This window comes from Cryptococcus neoformans, chromosome 3, assembly GCF_000149385.1.
Source record: "Cryptococcus neoformans var. neoformans B-3501A chromosome 3, whole genome shotgun sequence".
In the NCBI taxonomy this organism is placed as follows: domain Eukaryota; kingdom Fungi; phylum Basidiomycota; class Tremellomycetes; order Tremellales; family Cryptococcaceae; genus Cryptococcus; species Cryptococcus deneoformans.
This window is the reverse complement of record NC_009179.1, coordinates 1778273-1789780: the sequence shown is the minus strand read 5'-3', so window position 1 is coordinate 1789780 and position 11508 is coordinate 1778273. Positions and strand designations below refer to the sequence as shown.

The 11508-nt window shown below is 48.3% G+C and overlaps 5 protein-coding genes and 1 non-coding gene across 6 annotated transcripts; 4 read left to right on the top strand and 2 right to left on the bottom strand.

Annotated features, from left to right (window-relative positions):
- Window positions 1-1026: 1026 nt before the first annotated feature.
- Window positions 1027-1492, top strand: CNBC6250 (hypothetical protein; the record flags this gene model as incomplete). The annotated part of the gene is made up of 4 exons (XM_771141.1): window positions 1027-1080; window positions 1135-1185; window positions 1244-1274; window positions 1416-1492. 4 exons carry the CDS (start codon window positions 1027-1029, stop codon window positions 1490-1492), a joined length of 213 nt encoding a protein of 70 aa, XP_776234.1.
- Window positions 1493-2449: 957 nt separating this feature from the next.
- Window positions 2450-2531, top strand: CNBCt030. Its single transcript is given in 2 exon segments — window positions 2450-2486; window positions 2496-2531. It is a non-coding gene; the product is annotated as a tRNA-Gly (tRNA).
- Window positions 2532-2755: 224 nt separating this feature from the next.
- CNBC6240 (hypothetical protein) lies at window positions 2756-3320 on the top strand (the record flags this gene model as incomplete). The annotated part of the gene is made up of 3 exons (XM_771140.1): window positions 2756-3071; window positions 3132-3213; window positions 3266-3320. 3 exons carry the CDS (start codon window positions 2756-2758, stop codon window positions 3318-3320), a joined length of 453 nt encoding a protein of 150 aa, XP_776233.1.
- A 137-nt stretch (window positions 3321-3457) lies between these two features.
- On the bottom strand, window positions 3458-6615 carry CNBC6230 (hypothetical protein; the record flags this gene model as incomplete). Its single annotated transcript, XM_771139.1, has 5 exons — window positions 3458-3550; window positions 3609-3689; window positions 3736-4721; window positions 4769-5932; window positions 5982-6615. The coding sequence occupies 5 exons, from the start codon at window positions 6613-6615 to the stop codon at window positions 3458-3460; spliced, it is 2958 nt and encodes a 985-aa protein (XP_776232.1).
- A 1376-nt stretch (window positions 6616-7991) lies between these two features.
- On the top strand, window positions 7992-8986 carry CNBC6220 (hypothetical protein; the record flags this gene model as incomplete). Its single annotated transcript, XM_771138.1, has 5 exons — window positions 7992-8277; window positions 8331-8462; window positions 8522-8651; window positions 8711-8841; window positions 8892-8986. 5 exons carry the CDS (start codon window positions 7992-7994, stop codon window positions 8984-8986), a joined length of 774 nt encoding a protein of 257 aa, XP_776231.1.
- Window positions 8987-9097: 111 nt separating this feature from the next.
- CNBC6210 (hypothetical protein) lies at window positions 9098-10725 on the bottom strand (the record flags this gene model as incomplete). Its single annotated transcript, XM_771137.1, has 4 exons — window positions 9098-10033; window positions 10083-10190; window positions 10249-10602; window positions 10663-10725. 4 exons carry the CDS (start codon window positions 10723-10725, stop codon window positions 9098-9100), a joined length of 1461 nt encoding a protein of 486 aa, XP_776230.1.
- Window positions 10726-11508: the final 783 nt, after the last annotated feature.

Sequence of the window (11508 nt, the reverse complement as noted above, 5' to 3'; positions counted from 1 at the left end):
GCTTATGTCGGTAAAGCACAGAGTACATATCGCCAAAAGATACGCATTTGGATTATCGCGAATTGCCCAACGTTTCCATCTTAAGTATCATTATTCTCATCATGTCTCGTCATAGTCTATGTATTACATCAACGACGACTCTTACTCATCCATTTCCTTTTTCTGTAAAAAGGGAGCAGAGAATGAAGCTCTCTCCGTCAAGCCGGCTAAAATACTGTTACTCTCATTTAAAACGTTACACTGCGACAGTCAATTGTTGTCAGCTCTAACATACCCTCTATATATATTTTCCTCCAAATATCCGATCGAACTAATTAAGCCGTTGATCTTTCTTCGACAGGACTACACTGATGTGACACTTGAGGGAAAAAAGCGAAACCATCCGCCGGTCTGTCGAGGGCTTTTGACAACATACGTAGCAGCACAAAAAGAGAGCTGAGCTAATATAAAGCGACAACAAACATCTCAACAAAGAAGCTAAAATTAGATGCTTTTGGCAATTGCCACCTTGTCCAGATTCTTACGACATGCATTCACGAATGAAATTTAAATGGCATTCCTTCTTGTTGTTGCTTCACGCTTTTGCCCTTTTTGCAGTAGTCTGCAGCTGTAAAGGTTCAGTCTCATTGTGGTGGTCACCTGCCATATCTGCTATCCTCCGCGTTTCCCCTGAGGATATAGACACGAAGGTCTCAGAAGAGAAAAGCAAAGCATCATACGTGGGATGGAGCAGCGAGAGACTGACTGAGAAACAACGTGAACCGAAGAGTCGTTCCTCGCAGAAGATCGCTGACACCTCCACTTTTCAACCACAGCGCATAAGCTCCATGTCATCAGCTTCTGCGCGCCACGAAATGACGTAACCGCGTCACAAATCACAGCTCTCAGGCCAACCACTGCTTTGCGGCAGCCGCGTTTAAAAGCTTCGCCCTTTTGATCTTGTCTTGGAACTCTTCTTCTGATCATTCACACCCCATATTTTTAACTCTCAAGAACACATAACACCCAACAACCAACTTCTTCGCAATGGCTTTCACTTGTTCAGACATCTTCAAGATCATTTTGGCAATCATCTTGCCTGTGAGTTCTGCAGAATATGAAGCGAACGTGGGAATGGTACTGACAATTACTTAGCCTCTTGGTGTCTTCCTTGAGCGAGGATGTGGTGCCGATCTCCTTATCAACGTGAGTTGCGGAAAATTTTGTGATGTACCCTTTGTTATAAATACTGACTGTAAATCAGATCCTTTTGACCATTCTTGGTTACATCCCTGGTAAGTCATGAGACTTGCAAACCTTGTTTGGACGATGGGATGTCTTTTCTCTTGCCACTAGGCCAGAGAGAGATATGATGTCGTAACCATTCTGCAAAAGATCTTGCATCCAGTGTTGTTTGTCGTCGATGGGTGCCAAAGAAGCATTGCTCAAGCAACGTGTTGACACTTCTCTTATAGGTATCATCCACGCTCTTTACATTATTCTGAAGTATTGAGACTACGAGAACCAACGGAACAAGCTTGTTTAATAGTTGCAATACGGGCGAGTTACCAGTGGAGTATGGAAATCGTATGTTAGAAGTTAAACTGGATTGTGTCGGTCGGGGACATGTAAGATGCAGTAAGCAATGATCATGGCCGTATATACCTGTTGTTCGTAATTTATACATGCAGCAGTTTAATCCAACCTCCCAAGTGTGTGCTTGTTTCCCTATTTTGGTGTCTTCGAATATGAGCTTAAGAGCTGGGCGATTAAATAGAACATTATTGTTTGGTGTGAGCTGGATCTATGAAAGGGTCAGCGGATGTGATGAGTCGGAGATGAGTGCTGAAAGTGATGTTGATGGGGTGTGTTGCGCCGTGGCAATGCAGATTGTGTGCATTGGCTTGATGGATAGCCTGATGGCCCTTTCCCGTGCAGTGATCCGATCAACTCAAAGGCGACCCCATTATGGTCGAAGGTGTTCCGATTAGCTCAAAGGGACAGTTGGAGTTGTCAAAAAAAGTAACAAAATGAAATGCATTTTCGGAGTTGTTGAAGAGCTATTTCGCATTTTCTATTTTTTGACGAAATTTGGACACGTCGTCTCGGTAGGTAGACAGGTGTACCGCATTTGTCAGTGATAAATAGGAAGAACAAACAATATTACTGAAGCAGCCGGGCGGGCCCACCCCGTAGTAGCGATTGATGAAAACGTGTGAAAGGACGCTGACATAATGTGTTGTTGTTGTTATGGGGTTCAGTGTCGGATTGTCCTACTTTACCAGACTATGGGCAGTACAGCACTTCGATACAGAACATAGCTTTGCCAAGCACAACAAAGCTTCCAAATAGCAAGGCATTGTACGAGTACGTACAGAGTGCGGATGATTGCGAGTCGAAAAATACCATCAGTGTTCGAGTTTTGAGTAGCTATAAATGACAGTTGACATCTACTCCACTTCATAGGAACACACCGTTGGTGAAACGGTATCATGCATCGTTGCCATTAGGTGAATTTCGATGCGGCAAGGGTTCGACTCCCTTACGGTGTATACCTTTTTGGCCTTCTCAATGATGGACGCAATAAACTTCAGGAAAATCATGGAATCAGACTCATGATCAGGCTCACGAAATTCAGAGCGATCCTGGTCCTCCTCCTCGTCCTCTCTTTTGTTGCTGTGGATCTGGAGCATTCATCTTTTTGGTACTTTTATTGCACATACACAACTTTCTGCGAATTTCCTTCAAGCCGATACGTTTTCAGTGCTTCTTCACCATGGCCGCTCTTCAATTAACAAACCGTTCTTTGAACACGCCTTTTTTCTCCCTCCGCTCTTTCCTCCCCACTCTTCGCTCTTCGTGGTCAACTCCGTGCGAAGCCTCTTCAAGCTCTTCCACTCTTTCATCCTCCCTGGTTGCACATGCTCCATCAACCTCCTCTCCCTCATTATCATCACTTTTCCCCTCCTTCTCTCTCGAATCCCTTCTCGAACTCATTCCTCCGTTTTTGTGGGCCAGTGTACCCAAGAAAAAGGTTTCACACTCCAGGAAGAACATGAGAGCTGCGAACAAGGGATTGAAGAACAAGACAAGTGAGCTTTTTTGTCTCATTACGTGACGTGAGGTCAAATGCTGATCAATCTGTCTGCTAGATTTGTCACTGTGCCCAGCTTGCGGTTCCATCAAATTGACACATCACGTCTGTCCTACTTGCTATTCCCAAATATCTCGACGGTGTGTATTCCCTGTTTGTCATTTCAGCTGGGATAGCTGACAGCCGGTGCAGATGGAAGGAAGAAGCTCGTAATCAACTCCCCTCCGCTCTCCACTCTCATCCATGATACGTTCGATGCATTATGATGAAGCTGCAAGAAGACAGCATAGTAATGGTACAACCTAGAACATATGCCCTGTCGCATTCGTAGTTGAACTAAAATTTCCAAAAAAAATAACTCAAAACATCGTCAAATCCTAATGCTTATGTCCCTTGACCATTGGCAGGACCTGGTTTGGGGCTTGAACGAGGCTGGGACTGGGCGTTTTGCAAACTAGGTGATCTCGCGAAATGTTGCTTCCCCTTTGGTCAGCAAAAATTTGGAGGTAGACAGCGATCTATCAAGGGAACTCACGACGCCTTGGATGTTTTGCACCCCCATCTGAGGTGTCCCAGGGTTGCCGACCTGGCTTTGTGCCTGAGCTTGCATGTGGGCCTAGGGAAATGTTAGCCATGCGAATATAAGTAGCAAATTAGCTCACCGATCGTAGCATTAACCCTCGTAATTGCTCCGGTGTCATTTGCTGACCACTGGCCGCTAGTGTCGCCAGAAGCTGCTGCACAGTCGCATTGTTCATCATTGCTGCCGGAATTTGAATCCCTTGAGTTTGGGCTCCCTGTACCGGCATCCCAGCTCCATTTGGTATTCCTTGAGGCAAGGCCATCGGGCTAGATATCTGAGGTGAAGAGGTACCTGCATTGGGTACTCGAAGATGGGGAGGTACGTTATTGGACGGTGCCCGACCCATCGTTGCTATTTGAGGAGAGGATTGAGCCCCAATGGCCGCTGCTTGCATGGCCGGAGACGGAGTGGGGTTGATACCAGAAGGGCCAGCGCCCTCCGCGGGAAGATCGGGAGTACGAGATTGGGCGAAAGGAGATGAGACACCCAGCTGCGGTGGCTGTAGATTTCCACCCATGCTGGGTGCTCGGCCTTGTTGAGCCTGAGCTTGTGCCTGTGCTTGTAACACTCGTGCTTGCTGGGCGGCCATTTGCTGTGCTTGAAGAAGCATTTGTTGCTGCACCTGAGGTGACTGCCCCTGAACAACAGGCATTGGACGAACATTAGGGTTACCTTGGACAGCGCCGTTTGCATTTTGCCTATTGGCAGCTGTCGCAGCGGCAACAGCATTTAATAGCTGTTGTTGGCTTGGCGCCATAGTGGGCATTGGCTGGCCATTGGGACCCATGCGGATAGGTTGAGCATTCGGCATATTCGGGACGTTGGGCATGTTTGGCGGCCTCATTTGTGCTTGTTGCTGAGCGCTCATCATGGCTTGCTGCTGACGAATGGCAAGTTGACGTTGCTGTTCTTGCATGGCACGTTGCTGTCGCTGCTGAGCAATTTGCACATCGCGCTGATATTTAGCTTCAACTAGTTCCCATGGGGTGGAAGCAGCAACATGGGGGAAGCTCATACTGTGACTTTCGTGCACATTGATTACCTTTCGTTGTGCATTGTCTTTATCTAACCCACTTGTCAGTTGTTGTCTCATCCTTAGCGTTCAAACTTACGGCTCTTCGCCCTCGCCGCTTCTCTCCTCCTGTTCATCCTCTTCACCGCATCATAGATCGCTTGGTGTCTGACTGACCTCTTTGTCCCTTCGTACTTTGGCTTCGCCGCCATTCTATCTCTCTTGGACATCCCGGGGGGTGGAGGTGCACCGTCAGGCAGCGCTTCTCCGGTAGGAGTAGGAAGAGAAGACACACTGTTACCGCCAGTTTGCTGTGGACGTCCCGAAGCAGATGGGAGATTGGCGGATGGAGGGACTCCAGGGGTGGTAACAGCTGATTGTGGCACGGGCGTAGCGGTTGCTGTACCAGGTTGCGTGGCAGAAGCAGGCGCAGGTGGAGGAGCCGAGGGCGGCGCGTCCTGCCGAGGCTTGTTCTTTCCTTCCCCAAAAGTATAGTACCATCGCTCCCAGCATTCATACGGGTTTCGTTTCTCGACAGGAATGAGGATCATCTCCGTATTGAAACTGTCTGCTATGAGATCCCAGTTGAATGGATACATGGCGACGAGCTTTAACAAGCACTTGTCTTCCTCTGGCGACCAAAGCAATTGTGCACGAAGATGGTGCGCAGCTGGTTTGGGAACTTCAGGCACTCGCATGTGCTCCAAGGGTCTTGACGCTTTGCCGCCAAAGGGCGTATTAAAAGCAGCAACTACATTTGGAGGGATATCTGCAGCTCCCTTTACCTCTTCATAATAAGGTCCATCATGAAGATCCCACTCGCCGTCAATTAGATTCTTCGCTGGCTGAAGGGTGGAAACAAGAATGGGCCGAATGTCCATGATTCGAGAAGTGTGTGCCATGCGGTGACTGTATGTACCGCCCTCATCTCGGCGATACTTCTTGTCATTCTCAGGCGGGGCGGGGCCAGAGTACATAGCGAGATCCGGAAAGAGTTGGTCAAAGGAAGCAGGTTCGTCTGGGCTAACAGAAGGTTCGGCAGGGACTGTAGCTGGAGTTGCAGCAGATGAGGATTTTGTCAGAGTATCAAGATCAACGGTAGCGTTCGCCAAAGGGGTGTCAAGGACGGGCCCCCGAGCAATTGCAATCTCGTACGCATTGGCGAACCGCTTATGGATGACAAGGCCGTTTGGTAGAACAGTATCACGCCGATAGCTTGGCCGTTCAGAAGTTTCCCTAGTATCATCTTGGGCAGCGTCGATTTCTGATTGTTATCAGCATTGACTGAGCAGCGAACGTAGAATAATATTTACCGGAAAGCCCTACAACGTCGTCGCCCACAGGTCCACCATCCGCATCTGCCTCTCCTTCTGCATCCGCTTCTCCATTTTCTGGTTCACCGTCGGCATCTGCTTCGCCTTCTGCATCGACTTCTTCCCCAATGTCCTGATTTATATTGACAGTTTCTCTAGGATCCTCTGGTCGGTTCTCCCTCTCCTTTTCATTAACCCTCATTTCATCTATTGACTCCAACACCTTGTTCGCCTCTCCTTCCCCATCCAGCTCTCCTTCCTGTCCCACCAGCATCTCAACATCCTCGTCCTCAGCTTCCACTTCCACAGTGACTTCCTTCCTCTTTCCCGCATGACCTGGTATCGGAACATTGCGGCACTCTCCCCAGCCTCGACCTCCCACCATAAGAGCCTTCTTTTCCTCAGGACTCGCCAGATGCCATTCTACGACTTGATATGCGAACTCCCTCGCCTCGACGACCTTCCACCGACGCTCTTCAGCAAAATCCGTGCGCATCCATTCCATTTCCTCAAGCATATAGTCCCAATGAGACTTTGGTACGCCAGGACCCCTTGCCTTTTTTGGCTGTCGAAGGGACCATCTGTTCTCCGCCTTTTTGGCCTCAATACGCTCCATCGCCCGGACATGCCTCATTTCATCCATGGCAACTTTCCAATCACATGTTAAAACACATTTGGACGAGCGAGTCAATGCTGAACTGAGAGGATTAAGGGAGAACGTGGCTTGAAGCTTGAACATATCGGGTTGTGGTGAGTTTGTGCGTTTGCGTCGACGGAAGGAAGCGCTGCTTGATGTTGAGTTGAGAAGTGGGAGTGGCGGAAGCTCAGTGGCATAGGCAGACGTCAAAGGCATAAGCAGTTGTGGGGGAGTGGTAGGAGTTGCTGCAGGGCGGTAGTTATCGAGTGGAACCCATTCTGGGACATCGAGTTCTGGTGGAGGCGTATAATCGCGCGGAACGAATGGACGTGGTTGGATCTGGGACATGTTTACCGTAGGCTCTTCTTCTACGCCATCCACCAGACTCGTAATTGAGGTGTCAAGAGGGACATTTGTGAGAGGGGAGTCAATAATGGAAGAGCTGGGGTCTCGGATTGGGTTCGGTCTGGCAGCAGAGGTCGAAGATGATGCAACCGTTGGGAGGTCTACAGATGGCTCGTCTGGATAGTCAACTGTTGTTGCTGGTGGTGAAATGGCCGGGAGATTTGGAATGGATATTGTATTGACAGAGGACCTACTCCACAAAATCAGCCAAAGCTTCTTCCTGGTAGACATGGACATACCCTTCTCCAAGCTTATATTGTTCTCTCCATTCATCAAAACCTTCTAGAGATTCATCTCCTCCTTGAATAGCTTGATGGTCATACTCTTTATCCAGCATGTTGTTCCTCGGCTTGAACATTAGAAACAGTTGCTTGAGAGATCCTTCATGTTGCGCCGTAAGATCGCTACATAACGTCCCAGACGTCAGTCATCCGATAATAGTATGTTTTGGATAATACAAAACAAACCTAATTTGACCTTGATGGGATTTTAAAGTGTCATGCACCACACTGCGCAGTTGAAAATGCTAGATGTGGGCGGAAAGCGAGGATAGTTTAGCGACGACAGCTTGTAACGGAACGGAAAGATGACTGACTGTAGGTTGCGAATCCATTTTTGGGTCTTTCGCGATGTTTAAAATTGTAGACGATAGTTCTAGCCCCTGCCTACACGATTAGATAATAGTACAGGGGGCGTATTTCTAAAGATGGATGGGGTACGGAGGCGTATACACAGGTTGAGGGCGGAAAAGTCAAGCGGACGGGGAAGAGGAAAACAGCTAATAGGCACGAGACCAAGAAGTGAAAATTAGGCATAGGTCTATGAGGTCGTGCTTAGCCAATTTTCAGGCGCGCACGATAAGATTAAGGGGCCCCTTGGATCAATGTCCTATTGTTCTTTCAAAAGACAACACAAAAAACCATTGCACAATGCATTTTCTGTCTTTGAACATCTTGCAGTGACACACAATGTCAGACCAAACTTCCCAGAGCCCTGTGTCTCTACCAAGAACAGACCAATACGATCCACGCGGGTCTATCCCCAACACTGTTTTTGCTGTCGCCCTAATCGCTTCCATCCTCGGTGCAGTCGGGGGTAGCTCCCTTGCCCTTGCCTCACAAACCTTATTCAATGCCTTCGCCGGTACTTGGGCAAGACCTCAGCTGGGAATATATCTAGGTGCCATGTGTATCTTCCATTTGATGGAGTTCTTCACCACAGCCGGCTGGAATCCTCAAAAGCTCAGCGTGGATGGTAGGTCAATTTTTGTATGATGGGTTTTTAAAGCTATTGCTGATAGAATATAGCTTTCTTATTGAACAACGGCAGACAGTATCACTTTGCTCATGCTATAGGCTTAGCAGAATACTTTATCTCTTCATGGCTCTTCCCTGGGAAATGGAACACCTTCTGGGGTTCTTTTCCTTGGCTTACTCTCGGTAAGCCTCTCCCATTACATGTCAAGGGGGGGTAAAGCAGGCTGATCTAGAGATCCTAGTGACGCTTGGTATGGTGGCTGCACAATGTATCCGTAGCATGGCGATGATTCAAGCTGCGCAATCATTTTCCCATATCGTCAAGAGCAAAAAGCACGACGACCACTTGCTTGTCACCCATGGCCTCTATTCGTGAGATTTTCTCTTTTGCATGATGTTTAAAAATGCGATTTAGCTCAAGGGGTTTATAGATGGTCACGGCATCCTTCTTATGCTGGTTTCTTCTACTGGGCCGTGGCTACTCAGCTTCTCCTGGGAAACATTGTGTCAACTCTTGGTTTTATGATCGTCCTCAACAAATTCTTTTCGGCTCGTATCGTCGGTAAGTAGCTATTGAGCCATCGTTGTTCCTGTGAATTAACAGGTATACAGACGAGGAAAAGTGGCTCGTCAAGTTCTTTGGGAACGACTACGTGGAGTACAGGAAACGTGTTGGAACCAAGCTTCCTTTTTACTTTTCCAAGTAACTTTGCAATAGTCTATGGACATATTTAGTTTCTCATATCATTCACAAGAGTATACCTCGTAGGTTTCCTCTTACCAAATAAAGGGTAAAAAATGCATCATATCATACATATCTACTTGCGTTTCCCACTTGCCCTCTTTTTGGGAGGCGGCTTAGCCTCTTCATCCTCACTGCTCTCCTCGTCATCAGACGTCACATCGCCCTCTCCGGCACCAACATCCTCTCCCCAGTCATCATCATCCTCATCATCCGCATTCGCTCCTCTATCTTCATACTCAAAGTCTTCATCATCGTCCTCATCTTGGAACCCGACCTTGCGTTCTCGAAGTCTCTCGAGCTCTTCCTCGGGGTCAATATCTGACAAACCCTCGATATCCGGCTCCTCCTCGCTGTCATTGTCCTCATCCTCTTCGCCATCACCAACCGCCTTGCCCTTCTTCTTGGCCCTTTCAGCCTTCTTCCTCGCAACGTTCGCTGCTTGTTCCGCTCGCCTAGCTTCCTTTGCCTTCCTCTTCCGCTCATGTGCTTGAGCCTGTGCATTCGCGTCCTTGGCAGACTTATGAACAAACTCGTGGAACACTGTCTCACCCTCTCCTTTCTTACTTCCCACAAGACCTTCAACGACCTTGATCAACCTCCATTCCATTCTGGGACCAGTCTCGACCAATCGGACGGCCTTTCGCTCGCCCTTCTTGTTACCTCGTCCAACATAGTCTTCAGGAAGCTCGACAGCATTGGTGTCGCTTTCAGCTTCGCTCGCCTCTGTTTCAGATGCACTGTCATATCCTGCAGTGGACGCACCCGAGGTTTCAGAACCAGTTCGACGGAGAAGATAGTCGGCGATGTCGTCAGTGTTTGACAAATCGACAGTCTTGCGGGATTTTGAAGAAGTGGGATTGGCTGATGTTACGGTTGAGGAAAGGAGTTTGCGTACTCGTCGAGAGACACCATGGGGTCGGACGGTGATGGTGAAGTGGCGGAAAGAAATACATCCGGTGACGTGAGAGTAGGAGATGAGGAGAACTCGACGGAAGGTGGGAAGAGCAGACTGGTTCAATTATTAGAAATCACTGGAAATAAAATCATATGAAACTTGCCTTTTCAACTTGGATAGGAGGGAAGATGCCTTGGAACATAGTGCTCATCAGTCGAAGTTGAGGAAGCGCGGGCCCATTTTGAGGTTGTTGGAAACCGTTCAATACGAGCTAAACATAAATATACATTAGTACACAATGAAGATTTTGGTAGCAACGGCAGACATACCAAAGGTGGATTTCTGTATTCTCCCGCAGGACTCCGGCCGACATTTCGCAAACCCGAATTGAAGAGGTCCTTCATCAAACTATACTTCTGCACCCTAAATGTCATAGTGGGACCCTGAGGGAAACGAGCTACTCGCAGGTGGACATTGGCGGCATCGGTCAAGGTGAATGCGAGAAGATGGGTGACTTTGAGAGAAGGAGCAATGGTGAGGTAGTCTCTTAAGCGGGCGTTGGGACGTTCTCGGAGACGGGAGGCAGTGTTAGGCTCCATGACCTTTCGAGTGTCTCGGACGAGTTGAGAGATGGATTTGGTGACATGGCCCGATTTGATAACAAAGGATTTGGGGACGTTCTCCTGTCGTACAAAATTGGCGTTAGGAACGAGACTAGATGGAGGCGAAAGGCTTAGACCTACCTCTGTTTCACCCTTTGGGGGGCCTTTAAGATGAGTTCTATTCTTTCTCCTTTGCCTGCCCATTTTGCGAGAATGTCTAACCGGAAGAATGAAAGTTGTTGTTGGAGTAAACACCGGTCCACTTTGAACAGTCCTCTCTAAGAAATCTTCAGATGGTCACAAGTGGAGGCTGTCAATAACACGTCACACACGCCTGTAAATTTCCAACAACAAGCAACAACATCAATCCTGGATGCATCATCATCTTCACTTCCGCCGCTACAGACAAACGTGCGTGGTCAGGGTTTCGTGAGTAGGTGGAGTGCAGGTATATGCATGCCGACATGCGGTATCAAGGAGGCACAGTGAAAAAGAAGAAGTAATGTCCTAATACTGAGCGAAAACCGAAGTAATCAGAGTCAGGCAAAAAGCGCGCGAATTCTGCAGGATCGCAGCTATTCATCAGCCCAGTTCCCAGTTGAGTCGCCGCCGCGATGCTTCTCTATCCTCACACTACTAATTACGCATCCTTCTGTAGTCCAGCTGGTTATGTATAGAGTCGAAGTGTCCTTTCTAGGATTGGAAGTGAGGATTGTGATTTCCATTTGAGGCTCGCTTCGTTGGCCGTGGAATAATTGGCGCCTTCTTCAGTCTATCTCCTTGTGTTTTTTTGGGCGCGTCTGTGGTTCGGTGGTGTCCGAATTGGGCCGTCCGGGGTTGGAGGCCCAAGCTGCTTATCTCTGGCATGAATGAGGTGGGTGGCGGTGGGAGCAGTGGGTGTATGGGATGTGGACGTGGATGCGAGTATAGATGCATGCATATATATCTTCTCTCAGCAGCACACCTGGGACTGAGACAGAACTTTGG